Source organism: Electrophorus electricus, chromosome 18 (assembly GCF_013358815.1).
Source record: "Electrophorus electricus isolate fEleEle1 chromosome 18, fEleEle1.pri, whole genome shotgun sequence".
NCBI classification, from domain to species: domain Eukaryota; kingdom Metazoa; phylum Chordata; class Actinopteri; order Gymnotiformes; family Gymnotidae; genus Electrophorus; species Electrophorus electricus.
The window spans coordinates 10,866,707-10,890,880 of record NC_049552.1 but is presented as its reverse complement, the minus strand read 5'-3'; the positions used below and the strand labels follow the sequence as shown (position 1 = coordinate 10,890,880).

Below are 24,174 nucleotides of genomic sequence, written 5' to 3'. Positions count from 1 at the left end.
GTGATTAACTCTCGCACGCGCGCGCGCGCGCACACACACACACACACGAAAAGACGATCCCGTGAGCCCTTAATGGACTATTAATAATGAGTTTGAAGCTTTGATGTATGATATTAACAGGCTGTTTGCGTGTGGCTGTTTTGAGGGGTTTTGTGTGTGTGTTTCAAATGAGAACATTATAGCATTAACTACCTGGTCTCAAGCTCTTTTCGTACTAGTTCTACAGCTCATTCAGATTTCTGTGAATCTTAAACATTATATTCACAAATGCAAGCTGTAACCTTACCTTATAATTTTATGTAGGTGACAATATTAGAGTGTAGGTTACAGTGTAATAAATGCAGACAAACCTGTAGGGCATGCTGCGTAGCTAGCCACACACTCTTTTTTTATTTGACTTTTCATTTAGCATAGAATGTTTAGTGTAAGACTGAAAATGACTTCTTATGATGGCTGTAAAACTGCTTCTTAAACAGGCTACAGAGAGAAATTCAAAATCGCAGAGATGTTTGCTCCCAGTTTCTAAGAGGTAAGTTTCTGTGGTGATGCATGACACTCATTTTTGTTCATCAGAATATAGCTGAAGGCATTGGCTTTTACATTATGTAAACAGATTTTACATATTTGTTTTTGTATTGCTGTATTCCAAAACCTTTAGCAAGAAAACTAGTTTCCCTACATTTTTTTATAAGCCTATAATTTTGCGTCATGATCATAAAGCTTGTCTATGTTGCATTTCTAGTTCTAAAAAAAAAAAAAGCAATTAAAGGAGACACGGTATCAAGTTATGATAATGATATAGAGATAGATAGAGATATATATATATATATAAAATGTAAAACACTATATAAAAAGACAGGATACTTCCATCTATCATCCTTCATCTTTTTCTATGCTTAATCCATTTCAGCATGGCAGTGGTTATAGGTTTAGCAAAAGAGCCTATAGTTTCTGTCCTCAGCTCCTCTTGGGGGATCCCCAGGAGTTCCCTGGCCAGCAGTGAGGTGTAACCCCTCCAGCAGGGAGATAGCACCCAAGCCAGCTCAATTGGTACCTCGCAACGTAGAGGAGCAGCAGCTCTACTCTGAGCTTTTCCCATATAGCTAAGCTGCTCACCACATCATGGAGAGTGAGCCCCAAAACCCAGCAGAGAAAGCTAATTTTGGTAGCTTATATCTGCACTCTCATTCTTTCTGTCATTACCCAGGGTTCATGACAATAGGTGAAAGTGGGGAGATAGATATGGGTAAAGAGGAGCTTTATTTTTTTTTTTCATTATATTTTAGCTTTTAGCTTTTTTAGCTCAGCTCCCTCTTCTCCATACAGTCCCATATACGGCTGAACCTAACCCATCTTTGAGCTCACGATCTTGCTTCCTGTTGCTTGTGAATAAAACAGATAAGGGAGGTTCTCACCCTCTACCTGGAGAACATATGCCATCCTTTTCCCACCATAACCTCAGATTTTGAGGTGCTGACAAAAAATGTTTTTCAATATAGGCAACATAAATGGAAACTGTAAAATTCTATAGATATCGACAATATGTTCTTCTCTTCAACTTCAGCAACTACATTTTTGTTGATGCCTGAGATTTTCCAAAACTCTGCACTGGAAACACATTTCATCAGGGGGGAAAAACAAATTTTAAGCATTAATGTCATGTCCTGTGACAGGATTTCCTTCACACAAGCTCTTACAATAAATGTAAATAATGTATACCTGGTCTTGGACCAGTGTTCATCGAAATAACTGTCACTTCTTGATGGGAAATGAATGCTGTCACTTTTCAGCACTTACAGATAGATGGCCAAGAAAGTCCATGGCACATTCTGCACAGTAAATGGCAAATGTTCAAATATCGCTATAATTCTGTAGAAGGAATTGCACAGTTGAATCAAAACCATTTGTTCCTTTATGTATAGTTCCCAAGTAATTACCTAATGATTTAAAGTTTAATCAACACAATCTGTTTATTTGGGGTTTTTTTAGATTAACATCCTGTTAGAAGTAGTAATTTAAGTTTACAGCCATTCATCTCAATAGATTCATTTAGCTTCCCTCATTTGGATATTAATAATTGTACTAATTGTTAAGTTGCAGAGCCTCTTGCTCCTCCCCAGTTGAGCGGCCTCCTCTCTCTGTCCTGTTCGTTCTCTATACCGACTCTGAGCGCAACCCTAAATCAGGAGACCATAGTCAATGGTAGTCAGAGAAGCTCTAGTCCATTAGTAGCAAAAGGAAGGCATTGATAGGCTTGAGGTGTATGTGTGAAGAGCAAGAAAGTGGTTCAAGGAGGAGAAAGCAGCGTGTGTGTGTGTGTGTGTGTGTGTGTGTGTGTGTGTGTGTGTGTGTGTGTGTGTGAGAAAGATGGCATATTCACTGGCCAATACTTAGCAGCTGTCTGAGTCTGTCCATTTAATCTTGAGACCCTTATCGGTTGTTATGAGAGAGTTATGTATACCCAACGTATACAATTTGCGACGTTCAATTTAGAGATAAAAACTTGGCAAACCAAAACTTGTGCTACAAGTTTGGGGTGGGTTTTTGCCTTCAGGAAATGATATCACACAACGCATTTTATCGTTAATAGTCAATTTGATGGAAAAAAGATTCTGAACAGCAAAATAAAATCCTAATCGTTGTATCGCTGGCAACGTGCGCAGAAGGTCGATAGAAACGTACCTTGTGTGTGGTATGGCCTACAAGGTGTCTGCAGTGGGCACACCACACATTCTAGCCTTGATCCTGGGTCTCGTCATACATTGGACTAGAAAAAGCAGGACAAAGTAAGGTGACATAAAGGAAAGCAGACCATGCCATCCTCAATCCAAAAGCGGTGAACAGACTGGTTTATATTAAAATGGAAGGCAACGGCATAATTTTCATCCAATCATCTGTGACTTTAAACCGGAATTTAAGATATTCCAAAGGTGACGTGTCGTTTGCAAATGCGTTGCATCCTGCAATGCTGCACAACAACCTATTATTTTGACAGAGGAGACCAGCAATTGAAATGAATAACTTATTAGTAAGATCAGCCGATTGATACAAATAACTCACAATGTCCATCACTGCTAAAAAGCAGATAAGATTCACAACTTACGCTGCCCTAGCATGTAATCTACACTCATTATTAACTCGGTTTTTGGAACGGAAAACACAAGTTTTTTTGCAAATTCAGTTAACATGGATTAAAGTGAGATGGGTCTGCGCCCATCCGAGGCTCTAGAGGGCAATGTTTCAGTATATGGGGCCTAAGAGGGCTGGCGTAGTTCCGCAGTGAGTCACGTGCTTCCGCTGTGTAAGGACCAAAAAAAACCTAAGCATGGTTTGAGGAAGTTGACCTTAAGCAGAGTGAAATTTCAATTGTAAAATGGTTCGTAAATTAAAGTTTCATGAGCAGAAGCTCTTGAGGAAAGTAGATTTCATTAATTGGGAAGTTGACAACAATCTACACGAGGTAAAAGTATTACGGAAGTACCACATTGAAAAGAGAGAAGACTACACTAAGTAAGTAGCGTTAGCTTGGCTATCTTATTGCCCGTGGTTAGCTGTGCAATTAGCTGAGCAGTTTCAGTGTTGAGTGTAAAAAAATCTTAACATTTTACTAACGTCAGTAAATGATTAATAAAAAGTACGACATATCATAAACCGAAGGACACTTTACGCTGGGAGAAAAACAACGAAAAGCTAAATAAAGGGGAAAGTTTTAAGATGAGATTTGAAAGAAGACGATGACTAGCAAGTCACGGAGAGGTAGAGAGTTCCAAAGTTTGGGAGCAACCGCACGGAAGGATCTCCCACCCATGGATGAGAATCGAGTTTGGGAACAATAAGAAGTCCAGGGTCATAACATCTAAATTTACGAGAGGGACGGTATGGGAAAATAAGTTCAGAAGGTTGGACAGGACTCAGAACATGCAGATCTTTGGAGGTTAGAAGTTGAAATTTTTTTTCTCCTAGAGATGAAGACAGTGCAGTTGCTGGAGGACAGGTGTTGTATGTGCAGTGTGCTTGGGAGATGTGAGAATTCTAGCATTTGGTCTTTTTTTTCTAGTTTTAACCAGCACAGAACAACTAGCCATTATACACTGTAACTCAAGTATGATTTTATTCGTTTAATTTCCCATCTTTGCTTCGTTTATAAGTTAATTTAAATGGGCAGCACATTTCACTAAGCTTATCAAAATGTATAAGACCAAATGTCAGCAACTTAAACCTTAACTTTAATAAATGCAAATATTTCTTAAAGAATACATGACCTAAGAAAATTGGTGTCTGTGAATTTTAAATATTTAAACTTGGATGTACATGTATTTATATTCCCATTGATCATCAAGATGCCAACAGTTGTGGCTATGCTACAGAACTTGGGGTTACCTGAATTTATTGCTCATCTCTTAATATATAAAAATTCCTACATAAATGGCCATAAAACTATATGGCAGAAGTGAAAAGACATCCAGGATTATTTAATTAAACTAAATGGATTTGAGGGAAACCTTACTCTCATTTGATCACTTCATTTTCACTGTGCCCATTTAAATAGCTTTTGAGGTGACATTTATGGAAACAAAGGCACCACCTGATTGTCCTTCATGCCTAACAGATGCTCCTAATTCCAGCCATCCTCTCACGAAATGCATAAGGGCCGGAACAGGGGGACTGCTGGGATTAGGAGCCTCAACATTGTTTTCAAGCCGACGGTTCAGTGTTTGGGGGTTTAACGATTTGCCTCCAAAAATGACACATTTTATACGCTTGTGTAAGATTGTCATTTCATACTCCATTGTTTCTTGAGGTACAACAAGCTAAGTCGCAACATTAGAGAAGTGGCACAAAAAATACGCGACTTGGATGAGAAGGATGGCTTCAGAGCTCAAAGCACCTCTCAGCTCCTGGAAAAACTGTAAGTTTGAGAACAAGGCTCATCTGTGCCTTCACACAAGTGCGGTATGCCAGAAGGTTGCTGAATCCCACTGGGTTTTATCATGCCATATATAAATTAACGTGACGTTCATTGCAACATTTTGGGACTAGAGGAAGGGAAAAAAAAATCTCTTATTTTAACAGCTACAGCGTTGGCTTGATCCCAACCAAACAGAGTCTCTCTCTTGCAAATGAAGTCAATGCATCTTCTTTCTGTAGGTAAGTGACTACACCTTTTGTACAGTTCTTTATGGAAATGGAGTAGCATCTATAAATGTGTTTACATGCCTGCAGTAATTTTATAATGGCAAGAAAGCAGATTTTTCATGAGCGCACTAATAATCAGACATCTGCAGAAATTCAAGGATGATCGGATTATTGAGTGCATGCAAGCTCACTTTGATGCAGAGTCATAGCTATAAAATCCATGCATTAATGTGGAAAATACATTTTTCAGTTTCATGCATCATCATGGGCTTGTCATTATAGAACTGCAGATTTGTTTTATTATGCATTGAATTCTCAAACTGTTGATTTTTATTTTGCTTGGAGCATTGACCTCTTTAACCTGGCCTGTTTAATCTGACCTCTAGGCGGCGTCTGCCTTCAGTTATGCTTAAGCTGCGGATGGCTCAGAACCTGAAGACTGCCATCACTTTCATCGAACAAGGACGTATCCTCCACAAGGATATCTTAGCTGTCTCATGTCTTAGGTGACCGAGCATAACCAAGCATGGGTTATAATGTTAACTAGGGTTACGAATAGAACTGTAGGCTTCAAAGGCAAGTCAAATATATGTAGTGCTTTTTACAACCCATATTGTCTCAAAGCAGCTTTTACAAATGTATGGGGCCAGATCCCTGATGAGTAAGATGATGGTGACAGGGGCAAGGTAAAAGCTCCTGGGCAGGAAAAACTCCCCAGGAAGGAAAAAGTCCCAATTAGAAAGGCTTGGGATATTGGAAGTTTAAACTAATTCAGCCTTTCATGTAAAAAGAGAAAAAAAAACTGTCTGGTCACCACAGGTACTTTTGACAGATTATTTTGTTTAGCTACCTAGAAGGCATCATACTGCCAACTAAGCTATATTTAACTGTTCCTGTCATGAAGGAAACCTGAATCCCTGGATCTACACACATGATGAAAATATATCAGATGGAGCCCAAAATTCTGTTATATTTGCAAAAGGAGCTCTCTTAATAACCAGTTATTGATGAGTGTGGGGTGAAAAGCCTGCCCCACACGCCTTTTTTGCTGCATTTGTTCCATGTCCTTCACTTTTCACCAGATATTCGTGTTGGGCCAGAGATCATCACTGATCCTGCCTTTATTGTTACAAGGTCAGCTATGAGTTTTAGTTCAACAACTGTGAAAAGTACAGTTTGCTAAATATTTAGCCTCAGGTGTAATAGCGATATAGCCTATACTGGAGTCCCACTCACTGACATGGGTCTTTTGTCTGAACTTTGCTTTTCTGTGAACAAATCCCAAATGTCTGCTTATGAATTTATAATATTGCTGTATTCTCAATTATTTCTGATTGAAATGTGTTATTTGGTCATATTATAACTCCATCATCTACAAACAGGAATATGGAGGACTTTGTGACCTGGGTGGATTCCTCAAAGATCAAACAACATGTCATGACTTACAATGAGGAGGTAGGACATAGTGCAGACAAGGGCCTTGCTAATGGGATTTCTCTGAGGATCTTTGTGCAGGTGTTTGGGCAGAATGCTTTGTGGTCTAGAACGGTTTCATTCAAACAGTGCTCCATAATCATGTTATGGAGATCAGGTCTAGTAGGCAATTGAAGGGCTATTTAAGGATCCCCATTTTGGAATTGCTAGTGTTGAAAAGTGAAACTAGCTATTTTAGAATCAACAGCCAAATACAGGCCTACCCTTCACTGCTTCCTCCAAAGCTCTGCATAAAGAATATGATTGATAGGGCCAGTAGACATTCCTCCTTGCCATTTGCTAGACATTTTGTCCCTTATTTGCATATTCTCACCTGATGCACAAATGTATGGGCAGATTTCAACATTGGTTATATTTATGATGGTAATATTTAAGCACATAACTCATGGTTTGTCTCCCCCACCCCCTTCCCTCCCAGCGCGATGACTTTGATCTTGTGGTTTAAAGTGGGTGGAATTAAGGGCAGCCCATCTTCAGAAGAGCCAAAGAAGAATTCAGGCAATACTTGGCAGCATATGGAAGACAGGCGAGAACACCATCATCTGTCAGAACATTTGTGCTGATAAAACATGTATCTGACCATGACATCAATCTCCATGCACATGAAGAAAACACAGCCTTGGTACATCTGTGAAATGAGTGGGTTTGTTTGTTTTTGTTTTTAAAGAACTGTACAATTTGTAAACAATCTTCCATTTCCCTACTGTAAATTTTCTTCCCTTTAATGCTCCTCTAACAGCTGCCTGCTACATAATATTAAAATAAACCTCTCTGTTATTAGTGCCACACAAAAACCTAAAGAATTGACTAGCATAAGCTAGTTCTTAGGAACTTTCTGTAAACATGAGTAGTGCTTTTTATGCCATAATGTATGTGCCATAATACCTGTACATTTTTTGCATAGTCTAGTAAGGCCACTTTTTTTGTAATATCCTGCAACTTTGGGAAGAGAGGTCATCCGAATTTCTAAGGACGTTGTGACATTCTGAATTTCACAAGGGAAAACATTCACAGAACTCTGCTTGCATGTAACTCTATCCCCCTGCCCTTCCCTAACAGGACATTCACACAGCCCTAAAAATGACTGCACAGTCACAGAAATTACTGCCTTAATCATTAGTCACAGCTCGAGCAGTTTTTAGCCAAAGGGGTGGACTGAGTCTTTCAGAGCCACCAGATGCAGGCATATATGACAAGTGTGAGGAAAATGATTGCACTGGTGGCCACTTTAGCGTAGGTGGAGTGAATGTTGAGGTACTTGGTGTTACTGCCATACTTCTTTGAGGTTTGACAGAGTGGTAGCTTTGGAATCCAAAGCTGCAGGTAAATGACGGAAAGAAAAGTTTAGCCGTGCTCACTATTTGGCAGACCTCATCCTCAATAAGCATAATTCTCATACTAGGAAGTAAAGCCATTTGGAAAGCCAAAGGCTTTTAGATTACCCTAATCCAAGAGAACTGTATTAATGCTGAATGCACTTTTTTTTTTTTAAGATGTTTACCTGTGTGAGTAATCACTCATTAAACTTATTTTTTAATTATATATTTAAAGGTAATAGAAGAACACCGATGTGAGTGTAACTAACTCCATCTCACTTCCTTTCTTCTACTAGAAGTATAGTAGCTCTGTTTGGCAGTAGCGCCCCCAGGTGGATTAAAATATGTAAGGCCTAATACAAAATACACCACAACATATTCATAGTCAACCGATTTCAAAGTGTGCATTCAGCATCACTATAATTCTATAGATTACATGTCCTGAAAGGCAAACTCTATATCTTCCATCCTTTTCATGGCCCAGCAAGGAAACTTACTAATATACTCGGCTGTAAACGTACACACCTATGTCTGCAAAAGGTTGCTCCAACTTGACATAACACCCTGTTTAATGTGCAAAATGTTTAGTTAAACAGCAAACGTTTCTGAAAACGAATGAAATTAAGCCTTTGGTTACCAAACAGAGTCTTTCCTCTTTGCAACACTTCCTCTATATTGGCAACCATGATCCTTTGCACATCCTGCAGCTCTGTGTTAATACTGCCCAGGTTCCTTGGAGCTCTGCCATCGATATAGGACTTTTTGGTTTTCTGTATATATGTGTCTAAGGAAAACAGCACACAGTTAGGAAAGGTGTGTAATGTCCATTAACAGTCTTCCATAATAGTCAATACGTAAAACACTCAAACAGATTTTCTTTGTGACTGACAGATATCTTAATCCAAATCAGACACTCACTGATAACGTCTTTGAAAACATCTGCTTTGAATCTATGTATGTTTATAAAGTGCATTTTAGTTACTGTGTAGTTACTGATTGTAGTCCATCTGTTAAAATGTACAATATGTCAGACACCCTCTACCACAGTAATCAAGGTTTAGTTACAGATACCTATACCAAATTACAGTATTACTCCCTAATTTATCTGTTGACACATTAAACTCTGATGTTTTTAGGTCTTTAGGTTTTTAAGTTCTTGACATCATGCACACCTTAACTCCTACTGTGTTCTGTCTGGTGGTTGCCATCTCAGGCACTTGATGTAATGTTTTGTAGGTGTCTTTGTAATAGGGGGACGTGTAACTAGGTCTGTCTATTAAGTGTGTTTGACATTTTACTGCTATACCAATGCATCTATCCATTTATAAGGTGTACTTACAAGCTAGACTTTTTTTTTCATTACAGTGGTCAGTGCATGTATATGTAAACACTTTTCACAACAAAAGATGACACACCAGGTGCATAATCAGTTTGTTCTGCACTTTAAATGGTCTTAACAAATTCAATAAAACGGTAAGGACGTGACACTGTAGGCATTTCCCCCATATTTTCTGTTCAATTCTATTTCAAGGTCCTCCCGAAAAGCAAATGCAAGCATTTTGAGAAATCCAGTTTCACACAAAGTCAAGTAACATACCCCTTTCTCAATCATATGCTAACATCCATGGTCAACAGCATTATTGTGTCGCTTCTAACTAACCACACTTGTTCCCCTTAAAGTGACATTTAAAAATGACAAGAAGGCGCCTAGCTGTCATGGAGAGGTTGGGTCACAATTCACACTCCCCGGCGCTCCTGCACGCCAAAAGTTCCTTTCTGCTTCGCCTAATAACTAGCAAACTAGTTTCCTTTTTATGTTGTATTTTGCATTCACGCTGTCAATCGTTCTTTACATAAGACGGATTCATATCTAAAGTAACTACGCCTGTAATACGCTTATATTACGAATCGATGGAGTTTTACGATAATTAGCGTTAGCTATATGTATGTCAAGGTACACTAGTAGTTTAAAGCTAGCTGAATGGCTAGCACGGTGGTAGCGGTTACGGGAACATCGACTTTGCTTACTGATCATCGTATAATTAGCTAGATTATTGCATTTCACAACCCTCGGTTTTAGTGAAGATATGGCGTGGGATAAACCAAGGCTGCCGTTCCCCAAAAATGTATACGGAAATATTGGCATTGGTTGTCTTTGTCCTATCGACTAGGCTTCCTTCCTCTCGATTACTCATGGCTCCTTTACTCACGTCTGCTGCTGGAATTCACATGCGAGACACGGACGACAGTTTTGTGCGAATACTAGAAGCTCCCGCTTGTCCGACTTAAGTGCTTGTTAGCAACTAATGTCCAAAATTACTCATTAACTTAGAGTGCATAAAGGTAAGACTTAATATATTTTGTATATATGTAACGCAGGGATTTCAGTGCTGTGTTGATTTCAGTGTGTTCGAGGCATTACACCCCAAAGGCTTTTTTTGTTGTAGTTTTCCGTTGTTGTTTTCCCGTGTTACGATCGTTCAACGCCTTTCTTACACAAGGGACGCAAGTTGGATTGCTACCTGGTATATTCATATCACACGTTCAAGCACTCTTCCTGTATATCGCGGGAATTTAGCAGATATTTGGTGGTCACAGATCACTTGTCTGCCAAGTGTTTTTGTTTCGTTTTCCGTTCATCTAGCTCGGAGCCAGCTAGGCCCGTGGGTTATTATTAGCTGACAAAAAGCAATTTGTAGTGGGTTTTTAAACACGTGAATGTTTAGTCGTTAAATTAACCAAGCATTACGGTCGCGGTTCGTGTGTGTTGATCGTCGCGAACATCTGGGTGCAGGCGTGTGTCTACCCCTGCAATCTGGGCTTCTTCGCTCTTTCCGATGGGCCACGATGACACGGATCATGGGCACCGCTGGCCGAGCTGTTCTCGAGTTGCCGTGGATTTTTCTGTAGTTGGCTAGCTTCGCACTTTTTACTTGTCTAACAAACTTGTGTGCGAGCTTGTCATACAAATAAGGATTCTTATTGTATGAAATATTATTTGTGTAGACCAGCGCTGGTTCAGCCTGTCTTTGTATAAGGACTGACGTCTTAAAGTAAATAAGTACTGGAGTACTGGGCAGCCCACTACATTTTGGGTTGTCCAAAAAAAAAAACCCACAAAATGTTTCGATACTCATTATAAGCGCAATTGAAAGAACTGCTTGGCATATTTTTACGCGCGAAGGCGTATATTCGTATATTTTTTCACGTTTATTCTCTTGCTATATGTGCTATCATGCACGTCTCCCTGCAGTTAAAGGAAGATTCGCTATTTTTCAACCTAGTCCGTTTAAAATGGTTGTATTGTCGTTTACAGTTTAACAGTATGTCTTGTTTGATGACTTCAGTATTGATAACGTCACCTCTGCAAATTCTCGGTGGGCTTAAACACTGTCCATTGGGTGGACCCCCTTTCTAAATTAGAAACTCGGATGTATTTTGTGCATTATATGTTTATTCAGAACGTTTTGAATAATAGTGATGTCAGTTTTGAACAAAATTTCCTACTTTAGCCCGGAAAATCGATTTCCTGAAAAGCATATATAGTAAAACCTGATCTAGTTTGTATACATTTCCCATAAAGCATACAAGAATGTGTGACTATGGTATAGGTTACCCAATTTCAAACGACTCTTTCATCTTCACCCCAGTGGACTGTAGGACCGGTGAGGAACTGCAGAGGAGTGGCAAGTTTCTTAGTGAAGTGAGCTTGTGCATTATTCTAAATGATGGGAACGTACAATTTTAAAAAGATACAGTTTAAATTTTAGTGATGCATCAGCATGGCCCTTTATAATACTGCTTAGGGAAGTGATATAACATCTTGCATCATATTTTTGCCTGGGATGAAAAACAGTGAACCCATTGTTTAATGCTGGAGTGGACCATGGAGAGGTAAATTAGTAGTTAAACATATATCAGCAATGCTTTGGTTATTAGCAACATGTGTAAGTGTTAGCTTGGGCATTTCTGGACAGTGTTAAACCTGAGCCACCTTATTTCAAAAGTAACAAAGTTCAGCAACATCCTGTGCATTAGCTTTTGTAATAAAACATTTAAGCTTAATCTGCTCCTTTGAGGAGACAACAAGTGCCAATTCACTGTGCTTTTTTTTTTTTTTTTTTTTTCCCCTGCTCTGACTTCCCTCTGTCTTTCTCCTCGGCTGTGGTAGAGAGTGCCATGCTGGAAAACAAGGTCAGGGAGTGAGGAGATGGGCTGCACCTCGGCCAAGCAGCTTTCGGCTGTCCCCGGCGATGAGGAGGGGCGGGGCAAGGCCTACGGCAACGGAGAAGCCTTGTCTGGTCAGTGTTGGTCGCCTTCTGCAGTGTTACACATTGATTGGACCAGGGGCGTCTGACACTCGCCCAATATGTTTACATGTGGATCGAATATAATTTGTGAGTATAAAAAATCAATTTTGTTAAGGATAGTTCTAGAAAAAGGCTAAAGAAAGGGGACTGCATTATAGAGTTTCTGAAAATTAACAAAATATTCACTTTGCTTAGATCATTGTTTTGGGCAAATGGTACTCAGCAGGAATGGGTATATCGTTTTTGTTCGGGAAAATGCCATATATACATCAGCTTCCCCAAACATCTGAGCTGATAATACATGGCCACAGGTCATACAAGTGCAATGAACCTGTAACAAAACTTTCACTTTTGTGGTATTACAGGCCAGTTAAAACTGTTTTCCTGTAGAACAGTAGCTTAACTATAATAAGCTTTTGCCTTTGATCTTTTTTTTTTTTAGTTAGAAAGTAAACTAACTAGCCTTAATGGAACATCAAAGTAATGTTGAAAACCACTGAAATATTTATTTCAGGGACTGACTCCCAGGGTTGCCAGCTGATTAAAGTTATGGCATTCATACTTCTTTTGTGTAGATGAGTACAAAATGAAAGGACTTGAGAAGGTGAAATATGTGCATGGAGAGGAGGAGCGAACGAACACACGCAACCAGGAGAACCTGGTAACGCGCGCACAGGCACACGGCAGTTTTCATGTCACATTCTTAAAACTTACGGGAGTGTCAGCTTTTATGCTGAACTCTAGTTGTCCGTCATGTGTTTCAGGAAAAGAACACATTGTTCCATAAGGGCAAACACAAAGATGCCAGTGGTAACAGTAATAAGATAAGGTGAGTGGGGAGTAAGGTTTGAAGCTGCACTCAGCACTCATATACTCTAAAACTACATTAATATGTAGTGCCTCTCTTTTCTTTTGTCATCTTTACAAGGGATCCTATGGAAGCGGCTTCTCCGCAGTGTTTTTGGCAGAGTGGAGTACCTTGGAAGTTGAGAACCTAAATCAGAGACAGATAATGTGATCTCTGTAATCCACCCTTTCTGCCGAAACTTTTCAGAAAAGCGCAGACACACTTAAAAATCCTTGTTTAATCAGCGTACCAATGACAGAGAGAAACAGCTGCTTGGAGGGCTCAGAATTTCCATTTGAAAGATTAGTTTCATTAGTGAGCTATAATAGAACATCAGATTGGAGATATTAAGGAAACCAGTCTCTTCCTCACTATTGAGGATAAAATCTAATACTGGGTAGTTAGCTAGAGAGCCAGTATGAGCATATACAAAGGAGAACTAAGCAGTCTGTTATGATTACATTGCATGAGTTTCTTTTCTCACATCAGCAAAAAAAAAACAAAAAAAAAAAAGCTCAGTGGGAATGTGTGTGAATGCACCCGTGGTGTTCCACTGTAGGTTTCATAATTTCAGCCTGTGCACACTAAAGGTTTTCTATTTGCTGTTGGTAGCATCCACTCCTCAGAGAGCCAACAGGAGTTCTTCAGGATGCTGGATGAAAAGATTGAAAAGGTGAGGTCACATGTGGTACAAAGGCAGGTCTCACATGCACCCCCCTCCTTAGGAAGTCACCAAGCTCATATGCTGTTTTCCCCCCCTTTAACTCTCCCAGGGACGGGACTACTGCTCGGAAGAGGAAGATGTGACATAGCGTGGCACAGTTGAGATCAGGCCAATGGAGAACCAGTCCTGCCCTAACGTTGCTGAGATGACTCCTTTCCTTTCCAGTTCCCTAAAAGAACTCCTCTGTTTAAACAAAAAGTTTTAACCCCCTATTCCCTTTGTTTACATTTACTGCAGCACAGCCAGTGGCCTTGCAGGTTAGTGCTCAAATGGGCCCCTAGAACTGGCCCCCTGGAAGACATTTTGGCAAGGAAAGATTGAAAGGGAACTGGGACGAGTGCCGGATTTCCACTGCGAGAACCGCTGTCGGACTGTACTTCAGTGCCCTGCCTTACACTACACAAGCCTGTAAGCCTTCTGCTTCCCACAGACGAGCAGGAATCAAGAGAACCAGAGGGAGGTCCTGGACTTCATTCACCTTTTGAAGAGGACATGGAATGAACAGTGTGTTGAAATAAGTGACTTTGTTCCCTGTTTAGTGTCTACAGAACCTTAGCACATCTTCTGTCTTTGCTGCACCGAGAGAGAAAGATGAATGGGAGTTGGCATGAATGACAAAGTAAGAGAGTGCGAATGAAATTGAGAAGGACTAGTTACTTCTGAGACCTAGATGTTGGCATTCTTTGCGGGAAGTCCTACACCATTTGGTTTGTTTAACATTTTGACCTTAAAAAGTAGGTGGACAGAATTCCCCACCCCCCACCCCCATGTATTTTTGAGTCTGTTATGTGTCACAAATTTCTATTTCAGCCCTTTCTTTTGGATTTAAGTGTAACACTGCTCAGGATGGTTGTGCTGTTATTTTTTTATTGTTAGAGGCAGTTCTCAGTGAATGTCCTTGTTTGAGAGAAGCATTGTTACTTTAGAACTTAAGGAGGTGCTGTCATGTTGACTTAAGTCGAATGACAACAATAGTGTCAAGCATAACCAAGTATAGAGGGACCAGTTATAAAGCATCATTATGGGACTGTGTAGTTTCATGACACAAAACATACTTTTACATTCTGTAAAATGATCAAACAATACAGGTTTGCTGGATTTCAAAAATAAGATTCTTAGTCTGATGACTTGGTTTGATTGTGTAAAAGGCTCATGTAGGTTCAACTGTATTTCTGTTCATCGGAAGAGAAAATGCAAATAAGAACCTGAACTTTTTTTTAATTATTTTTATGAATTATTGTTGTTGTTGTTGTTGTTCTTACATTACCATCAAGTACTAACACATGCATTTGTGGGGAAATAGTCACATCCTCTTTTCAGTGAGTCTTTTGAAATATGTGAGAATTGGGTCCCCCTGTTGGACAGTATCTTTGCTAAGTAAATTAAAAGACCAGTCATTGGTATTCCGATTTAATCGGAAAAACTTTTGATAGAAGATAGAAAATCAATATTTGGCTACTTATGAAAGCTGCAAGAAACAGTCAATCAATTCACTGTTGAACCTTGCTAAAACCACACCCTGACTAATTGCTGGAATCCATACATACAGATCCGTGTGGTAGAAATGGCTGATTATATATCTTGCCAAACAAGTCTTGTTGCTATAACGAATAGCACACCTAGCTGTGCATGGTGTCATCTAAAACAGCAAATCAAGCCACAGATAAACTGATTTCTTCAGTAGTATTCTCCAGTATTCCACTTATACAAAGGGATCAAATAAAATGTTAAATGGCAAATATTAGTTAATAAACATAAAAACACATGCAAGTTGCTTAGAAAATTGTAACTGGCCATATTATTTAGATATTAATATTATTGACATTTGGGTATAAGTGAGCTTTAGTTCATTTCTAAAGAAACTCTTGCAGTGAGCTGCTAGAGCTTTGGTCTTGAATAGGCTAAACAAATTCCAGCTGACAAAAAGCAATGTATGTTGACAGTGGTATAGTTTCTCTGCTCCACACTGACGTCTGGAATGAGTACCGCTCCACTGGGGAACTAAGTAGATGTGACACGGACACCCCAAAGAGGCAAATGTTTGACACTCATTTTCTAGAAGGCATTGTAGAGAACAATGGTTAAGTATCGCTTGTTGCTACTCAAGGTCTCATTTGCTTTCCGATTTATGGTTCATATCTTCCTCATTGTAAGCAATAACATCAGCCCAGTGTATGAGTAAGCTGACAATATCAATCAAAATGTAATCACTGGAAGAAGAAAAAAGCTGGTTCAACAGTTTTTGTTTGTTTTATCATATGTAAGTGCACATTAGTGTTTGGCCAAAATATTGCTAGAATTAAGTATTGATGGTCTTGAAGGAGCTCCACTTTTCCCCTAGGTGCACCAGGTCACTGTTAAAAGCTAATTTCACTCTAATTTCAGTGCTTCATAAAAGTTCTAAGGGGAGCTAGTTTATACCAAATTCAGGCCAGGCCATGCTATTCGCAGCAGACAGCATGTGTATTTTTCAAAATGCCCATTTCATTCGTCTTCACGTTTGGAGTCTTCGCTTGCGGTGCTGTCGGTGACCCTGGTCCTTTATGTCCACTGGAGGATCAGGGGTCAGCAGGCCATCACACAGTCTCTGGTACACCAGAGTGGAGTCGGATGCAACTGCACACAGAAGCATGGGGCTTCCTCTGTCTAATACACACCTGAAGCTGAAACAAAGAGGGGTTTACTTCAAAGAGCAAGTTGTGAATTTAAAGAGGCATTGCTGCATGTGGCTGTTATATTGCAGGGAATCCACCGAGTTAAAAAATAGTCCACCATTTCTCTTATAAGTGGTTTTTAGATGGAACTGACAATTTGTTGGTTTTTTTTTCTGTTACGTAACTGATTCAACAAACTAGAAACTGATATATTCCTCTATAACAGACTAATAATCAAAGAATACATGTTAGAATCAAAGCTTTCCGTGTATTTACTTACTCTTTATGGCTGACAGTTCTCTGCGCTGGCAACGGGAAGACCATGTGAACAGACTCATCTTCTTTCTCGCGACCTTTCAGCAGAACCGCCTGCAGTTCATGGCAAGGTATTCCGACCACATCTTTCCATTTACGAACTACAACACAAGGTAGTTGTGACATTCTTGTCGTTATGTAAATAAGATCACATTATTGCAGTAATTTGCGTTGTCTCTCACCTTCCGTCAAATCCAAGTAAACTAGGAATGCGGCGTAAACTTGAGCACTGTCACCTACATCCAGGCGCATCAGTTCTTGGTACTAAAAGGGATTACCACAGACTAAAGCCAGCAGGAAAACAGTAGCTAGCTATGTCGTATTGTGTCATTAACAAAGTTGTCGCTAGCTAAGCTACCTATTAACACCTAGGTTAGGCTGCTAGGTTTCCGTTTCAACTCGGGCACCTCCTTCACTGTTCAGTAGCGCAATATATGCTAATTGTTAACGCTATCTTAGGTTTAAGTGGGTACACGAGTAGGTTAATCAGACGTCTAAGTCGCCGTTAAATCTTACCATGGGATGCTGCGTTATCCATTCAGATAAAACCTCTCGATTGTCATCGCCCATCGTTATATTCACTTCCCATTAAACAGGAATAAATGTATCTTCGCTAGCAACAACAACCCACGCTATCCTACTCTAATAGTACTTCATTCAAATCCTACCGTGAGGAATTATGAGTAGAGTTCATGAGTTCCGTATTAAAACGTAAGCGCTAGTGAAAATAAGAACAACGCACGGAGTGAAGTGCTAAATGTATGCAATTGTTTATAACTGTGATTACGAAAGTGTTATCTCCAAGATGATTTTGTAAAAATATTATTAATTGTGAAAACAAGTGACATTTTGCGGTCTACTTTAAAACAGCATAAAATATACTACTTTACAAAAAAAATACCACAATATACTTTACAAACGGCTTTACTCGAAGTAAATACACCGCTGTTAACAGCGGTTATAAACAATGTTATCGAATGTCGACTACAAATTTGTGTTGTATTCTATTAAACAAATGAAACAAAGTCTATTGAAAAATTACAGCCCTTTACTCTCTTTTTCTAGCCTATACGTCTGTTAACATTAGGAATAGTCTTTAACTATAGAACTTTTAAAAAGCTTATTTAAGACTATAAACTATATAAAGTCCCAAGGAACCTGTGATTTCTTTCTAATTAAGTTAATCTAGTTTGTGTACACAATTTACATATCCAACGTGTGTCCTATAAATATTGTTCGGAAATCGAATAAATTATCGGATGTAAAACGGCTGGTCACATTGGTGAGGTAAGGCTTACATTTAGCTACAGTATTTGGCAGAAGTCCTTGTCCAGAGCGACTTACAGAAGGCTCACGTAAATTTTACCCAACGAAAGTTACACATGCATTAAGTACAGAAAAGCTCCAAGAGTCAATGCAAGATTGATATTTTACAGCCGTTTCTATCTAAACCTATAATTTTATCCTGATAGAAAACGGTTTTTTTAAACCCTACCTTTACGTCAGCATAATGGTATAGATTTTGCCAGAATTTACGAATTAAACTAAATCGTTAGGTTCGTATAGTTGCACCATTCTAATCGTGTAATATACAACGTAATATTCAGCTCTGCTCGAGGAACACAAAACAGCTACAAGTCTGTCAACACTTTAATAAAGTTCATTATGGATCAAGAGTTGTCAAACAAACATGCTCATTGGACTATTGAAATTGGAATATTAGTATTTCTCAGTCATTTATCAACATGCTCATTGAGATATTAAACTCATCAGACCCTGAGGCTGGTTAGCTTTTCATATTTCTGTTTTGTTTCTCTGATGGAACATTTGCTGAATGCTTAAAAAAACACTAGTGTCATACTAACATTTTCATTATTTTAAAAAGGGGTCCGTGGATCTTTAATTAAAGGGCTGACAAATGTAGTATGTAGTGCACACTCTTTTGCAGACTTCCAATAGTGCTTCCTTTCCTTGGAAGAAATCATTATGATAGTATATTAGACTATGATCTAAGGATACCATTCAGCTAGAACCTGCCAGAGGAAATACACACTATATATATATATATATATATATATATATATATATATATATATATATATTAGTCATATGCTTTCTTGTAGTCGATCCAAAGGGAAGAATATGAGAAGTTGGAAAAATTAGGATTTTGAAAAAAAGAGGATTTAGAAGGTTAACATCATGGTTGTCCCAGTAGTGATAAGCTATGACCCCTAAGTTGGATGAGTGGCTCCAAAAGATCCCAAAAATGACATCAGTTTCAATGGAAAAAAACTGCAATTTATATATATATATATATATATATAAAATTATTATTATTTTTTTTTTATTTTGCTGTTCCCAGTATTGCATTTTTTTTCCCACTGAAATTGATGTCATTCTTGGGCTCATGGGATATATGTGTGTGTGTGTGTGTGTGTATGTGTGTGTGTGTGTGTGTGTGTGTGTGTGTGTGTGTGTGTGTGTGTGTGTGTGTGTGTGTGTGTGTGTGTGTGTATGAGGCTCACTTGAGTTCTGATCTGGGAAGAACATGACACGGTTTATTATGAAATGAAGATCCAATGTATGCTGTTGGGCATTAGCTGACAAAAGATGTGGTAACCTGATGAAAAACAACAAAATATGATCATGCCCTTGCTCCCACTACAGAACTGATACGCTTTGATTTTGTATAAGTTTCTTGATGGTGTATAAAGATCTCTTCCAGAAGTGAGGCACCACTGATCCTTATTCTAATTTCTTAGAGGCTAAGGCAAGAAGTAGTAGTAGGCTATTGATCTTAAGCCAGTAATTAAAGCTGATATGTGTGTACTTTGGCAGAGTGTGCCCATCCAGCTGGCAACATATATGTAAAATACTGCTACATGTTAGCAGCCCACGGTGCACTGATAAACATCAATACATCGTATAATGGAAATGGTCCATGTATGTTATAAATATATCAGTGTATGCCCCATGTATGTGATCAATTCTTTGTTCTTCTGACCTGCCACCTCAGTGGTCTTCTTGAACTCTGGATACTCTTTTCATGTTCAGTGCATGTGCTAAATTTACAGTGTACCAATCTGGATTTTGGTTAGTATTTTTTGAAAATGCCTGAGTCTTTGTGGTCACCATTTCCTTGAGAAATGCCATCGGAGTTTCAAAACTGCCTGTCAGGGAAGTGGCTTGGCCAAGCAGCTGGAGGCTCCGCCCCCTCTGAATAGTGAAACCTCTAGTGACAACACCTATTAATGCTTTCATTATCTGTGGCATACATATGTCCAGGTTGACATATTGTCACTGTGGGACCTGTTTTTCCAGTCATGCTTGCTAAGCCTTACAAGTTCTTCATTCTGTACTCCTGAAATGCATATTTACCCATGTATTTGTCTTTGTTAATTTATAAAAAAAGTATTTTGAAGCATTTGTATCCATTCATGTACTGAGTCCTGCTCTGACACTGGCTATATAATATGAGTTACAGATGAGTGCAGGGTCATGTGATTTGTGTCCTGATGAATACACATGGGCAGATGGCCTAATTCAGCATCTGCCCTGCCTTCTCGCTCACCTGTGATGTACCCCAAGCCTTCAGCGCATTCATTCTCCACAGCATGCTCTGCATGTTGTCCTGTAGCCCTGACAATTGTGTGGTCACCTGCAAGTTCCCCTTATGCTCGTTGCACACTGGCCCTATCTCCACATTTTGCCTGATGCCATGGCAACACATTGCTGTCACATCATCATCACAGGTTATAAGGTCATTCCAAATTAATGTATGTACTGAAACAAGGGCAAAGGTTATTACTTGGAATATTGTGAATTCTGGCACAGTAAATATGAGAAACACACAAATGCAATTTTGAGAGGAATATGTGATGGCTAGCCTATGCTATATGTTCACCTCTGAAAAAACTAACATCGTGAACCCAGATTAAATCCCAGTGAGCAGATTACTCTGTGTCTCAATTGTATACTAGAAATTAAGATCACAGTAATAACATCTACAGTTTACAGTGTACTGTTAATACCTACATTGCTCATTTAAATCCAACTGGATACAAATAAACACTGTATTTGACACTGGACATTTTGTTGTCTACATAAGACATTGAACCCTTGGTTTCTGGCTGAGGACATACCACATGGGAAGGCTGCCTGTTGCTCTCCTAATGTTCTTGACAGTGTCAACCCCCTCTTCTTCTTACTGAGACTCTGTCAGGCTGGACTATTCCAAATGCCAGTGGCCTGGGGAGGAGAGAGGGTGCTCCCTGTGGTTTTCCATCCTGACTCTCACACTGAGCCTCTCTGTTCCCCCCTTGTTCCTCCTGCCTCTTGGCTCCAACCATCTCTGGCCCTGCCAAACAGGCCCTGGGAACTCCTGAACCCTGGTGAGAAAGTCACAAGCTCTCATTTATATTGCTTTGACATCCTGCAAAGTTGCAAAACACATCACTCTCTCCCTCCCTCTTTCTATGCCTCGCAAAAAGTCAAAAGAGCTTCATCTCCCAAACCTCTTATTCTGCCAAGCATCACATTCAGACCTGTACTAATGTACAGGGTATTAACCCTGAGTGACCTTTATGTGAGAGATGAGCACTAAGGAATCAAGTAAATTCATAAATCTCAAGCCACTTGTTTTTAAATTGAGGCAGCTTGAGAGCATGTTATCAATCAACCTATGAGACTCTAACAAGGACTCAAAATTCATATGAGAGAAAATCCAAACAGCCTCTGATAATACTGAACAGTGGTGTGTTCCACACCACCCATACCTCTATGGATACTAGGTGCTCCAGTGAGTCACTGTATGCTTTACTGTTGGAGTCATCACCCATCTTCTGCTCACTGACCTCATAATAATTTCCCTTCATACTTGTTGCCCTTTACCATCAGTACGGCGTGGAAGGCAGCTGTCCTGGGCTACAGGGTCCAGATCAGCAGCACTTATGTGTCAGCGAAGGGATGGAGCTTCTGAGTGGGAGTTTTACTGTGGGGAGAACATCTACTGCAGTTCCGATATAATACAGGGCAGCAAGTCCAAATGTAATGAACAATATACTAACTGAATTTCTTGAGCATACTCCTTCATGGCTTGCTCGTTTGACATGTTGCCCAAAACACGCCATGCCTCCCTATGAGGAAATATGATTTTTCAGTATTACAGTACAAGCTACAGGGTTACAGTTACAGAGCAAACAAGGTCTATAGCCCCTTTTAATATCATCATCATTGTGCATCAGTTGAAAAGCTTCATGCTTTGGTGTTTTTCCATAAAAATGGGAATTATAACTGAAAGAAAGTATTTAAGGATTGTACAGCAAGTGGGGAGGCTGACCCTCCTATGCTGTGGATTTTCTCTGAATAAAAACACAACCAACCCTAAAGACAACTGAGAAAGGAAAGTCATTTCCAGTTGTTCTGCATAGATTTATCACATCTGGAAAACGTGCCCACTCTGAGTGTACTCTGAAGTGGAGCCGTTGTGTCATGGGAGATAAAAGTATTACTCTGTTTTTCCCTGTAATCCCGCTTTTCAGTGTAATTAGACATGATTGCAACATTTCTTTAGAGCTGTTATCCGCTCAGGGCATTTCAAAGGGAAGATTTAATTTTGCAGCCCCAAACAGAATTCTCTCAGCTCAGCTGATAAATTAACTGCAGTGCAATTGATGTGTGATGTGATTGTAAATGTGCCCTATGTGGGGAAGCAAACCACAACAGCACCTGAATAGATATGCACTATGTCTACACACATTAAAAAAAGAATGATTTGATGAGATGGGAATGATCACATTTGGCTTTGCTGACTGTGTCCCAGGCATTTTTTTGTAGTATTATATGGCCTTACTGTTGCTTGTTTGTAGTACCTGTAAAACATCAGCAGCATGTCACTGGAGAGCTCAAATCAACCTGTGGACTATGGAAAGGTTAATTGCACCAGTGACTTAACCAAGATCGGTAGCTGAGTCAACTTTGGCCATAAACAGTCACAGACACTTATCACTCACCAGCCACTTATAAAGAAACACTTATACTACAAGCCAAAACTGTAAAAATGAAAGTTTAATTTCTTCCCATCAAGAATTATAATGTAGATGTTCCAGTTAAAATATTCTTAATTTGTTTTAATCCTACATGGATCCAAATATTCTTTTAGCTTTAATTACAGCCCGACATGCTTGAGGGATTCTTGCGTGATATTTCAGCAGATAAGTTTTGGTATAGAATTTCAAGGCTTAGAAGTTCTTCTAAAAGTAATTTTTGATTTGTGGGATGTGCTTTTCTCATAGAGCAGTCAAGTTCATCTCATAGGAGCTAGACTAGTGAGATGTCCTTTGACTGTGGTGCAATACATTGAGCAGAATACTGATATTCTTTCCTGACTAAATAGTGCTGACCAACTGTTACCAAGTGACCACTGCGGTAGACGTCCCCTCTCGTCCCCTCATTAATACACTGACATGACAGAGGTGTGGTTGTGCTCTTGTTTACAAATGTCAGTGTCGCTGCTATCTTGAGAGATCTGCCAATTTTGAATATCCCGGGGTGTAACCATATGGGTTTGAAGACCCTGTAGTCATAGACGCCATCAGAAAACATCTTCTATTATTACCTACTTCATCATCTATTATTACCATCTTCAGGCAAACTCATCGTGTCACTTCAAGAGCTGCTTCAAACCTTCTGCCGGTAATGGATTTGTCATTTGCCATTGCAACCCCGTGTCACGCTGTAAAATATATTTGACGGATGCTCTCATCTAAAACATAAGGGATGCATCATTGATACGTTGCATATCTCGTAAACAAACTAAAGCGATGAGTTTACAGTAACTTAAAGACGGACGTACATTTCAGAAGCTATTTCTGATTCGATTCACACAACGTGCAAGACAAGTATAGCTATCATGCGTGAGAAACCTTTTTTTTACAGTAATTTATAAGATAGGATTTCAGTTAATTGAAACAACTCCAAAAAAATAACACCTGAACAAAAAAGAAATCTGAGATTTACATGCTAATGGTTTAATGGTTTAGTCTTCTTATAAACTTTAAAAGCCTTATAAAGAACTCAACGTTTGCATGTTAATTGTTTAATACAATCCCTGCAGGCTATGTCGTAAGTACTCCTTGCAATAAACATGGGTTCTTGGAAAATGTAGTTTTATATCGCATTAAAATTGCATTAAGTACAAGAAAATAACAAGTTTCTGTCCTACAAGATCCACAATGCCTTTCGAAAGGGTATTTAAAATATATGACACGATAAACGTGCCGGAGCTGTCCAACAAAAAACTCTCCTAAAACGTGCTTCATCCAAAGCCGCAGCATCGCCTCTGTAAAGATAATAACAAAACAACCGAATATATTATTCG

At 39.3% G+C, this 24,174-nt stretch overlaps 3 protein-coding genes across 5 annotated transcripts; 2 read left to right on the top strand and 1 right to left on the bottom strand.

The window, feature by feature from the left end:
- The first annotated feature begins 3,309 nt into the window (after positions 1-3,309).
- On the top strand, positions 3,310-7,794 carry imp3 (IMP U3 small nucleolar ribonucleoprotein 3). The gene is made up of 7 exons (XM_026998370.2): positions 3,310-3,510; positions 4,802-4,909; positions 5,074-5,148; positions 5,523-5,602; positions 6,219-6,270; positions 6,519-6,591; positions 7,049-7,794. Exons 1-7 carry the CDS (start codon positions 3,374-3,376, stop codon positions 7,073-7,075), a joined length of 552 nt encoding a protein of 183 aa, XP_026854171.1. The 5' UTR covers positions 3,310-3,373; the 3' UTR covers positions 7,076-7,794.
- Positions 7,795-9,713: 1,919 nt separating this feature from the next.
- On the top strand, positions 9,714-15,048 carry zgc:55943 (uncharacterized protein LOC406337 homolog). Of its 3 annotated transcripts, XM_026998337.2 has the most exons (8): positions 9,714-10,289; positions 11,597-11,649; positions 11,803-11,840; positions 12,118-12,247; positions 12,832-12,917; positions 13,021-13,085; positions 13,716-13,776; positions 13,877-15,048. In XM_026998337.2, coding segments are annotated over exons 2-8 (420 nt in total). In that variant the 5' UTR covers positions 9,714-10,289; positions 11,597-11,648; the 3' UTR covers positions 13,916-15,048. The 3 variants fall into 3 exon arrangements, with proteins under 3 accessions (XP_026854138.1, XP_026854140.1, XP_026854139.1); XM_026998339.2 differs by lacking the exon at positions 11,803-11,840; XM_026998338.2 differs by lacking the exons at positions 11,597-11,649; positions 11,803-11,840 and having other exon boundaries at positions 9,717-10,289.
- A 176-nt stretch (positions 15,049-15,224) lies between these two features.
- tsen15 (TSEN15 tRNA splicing endonuclease subunit) lies at positions 15,225-17,445 on the bottom strand. The gene is made up of 4 exons (XM_026998336.2): positions 17,313-17,445; positions 16,979-17,060; positions 16,762-16,897; positions 15,225-16,490 (listed from the first exon to the last, which is right to left on the bottom strand). The coding sequence occupies exons 1-4, from the start codon at positions 17,364-17,366 to the stop codon at positions 16,322-16,324; spliced, it is 441 nt and encodes a 146-aa protein (XP_026854137.1). The 5' UTR covers positions 17,367-17,445; the 3' UTR covers positions 15,225-16,321.
- Between the last annotated feature and the right edge of the window lie 6,729 nt (positions 17,446-24,174).

Bases quoted from the DNA above. Each gene is read 5' to 3' on its own strand.
- imp3 (XM_026998370.2), top strand. From the start codon at position 3,374: ATGGTTCGTAAATTAAAGTTTCATGAGCAGAAGCTCTTGAGGAAAGTA. The intron at 3,511-4,801 runs GTAAGTAGCGTT...TTGTTTCTTGAG, and splicing joins AAGAGAGAAGACTACACTAA to GTACAACAAGCTAAGTCGCA. The intron at 4,910-5,073 runs GTAAGTTTGAGA...TTATTTTAACAG, and splicing joins TCTCAGCTCCTGGAAAAACT to CTACAGCGTTGGCTTGATCC.
- zgc:55943 (XM_026998337.2), top strand. The intron at 12,248-12,831 runs GTCAGTGTTGGT...TCTTTTGTGTAG, and splicing joins CAACGGAGAAGCCTTGTCTG to ATGAGTACAAAATGAAAGGA. The intron at 13,777-13,876 runs GTGAGGTCACAT...TAACTCTCCCAG, and splicing joins TGGATGAAAAGATTGAAAAG to GGACGGGACTACTGCTCGGA.
- tsen15 (XM_026998336.2), bottom strand. From the start codon at position 17,366: ATGGGCGATGACAATCGAGAGGTTTTATCTGAATGGATAACGCAGCAT. The intron at 16,898-16,978 runs GTGAGAGACAAC...CTTGTGTTGTAG, and splicing joins TTACTTGGATTTGACGGAAG to TTCGTAAATGGAAAGATGTG. The intron at 16,491-16,761 runs GTAAGTAAATAC...TCTTTGTTTCAG, and splicing joins AGAACTGTCAGCCATAAAGA to CTTCAGGTGTGTATTAGACA.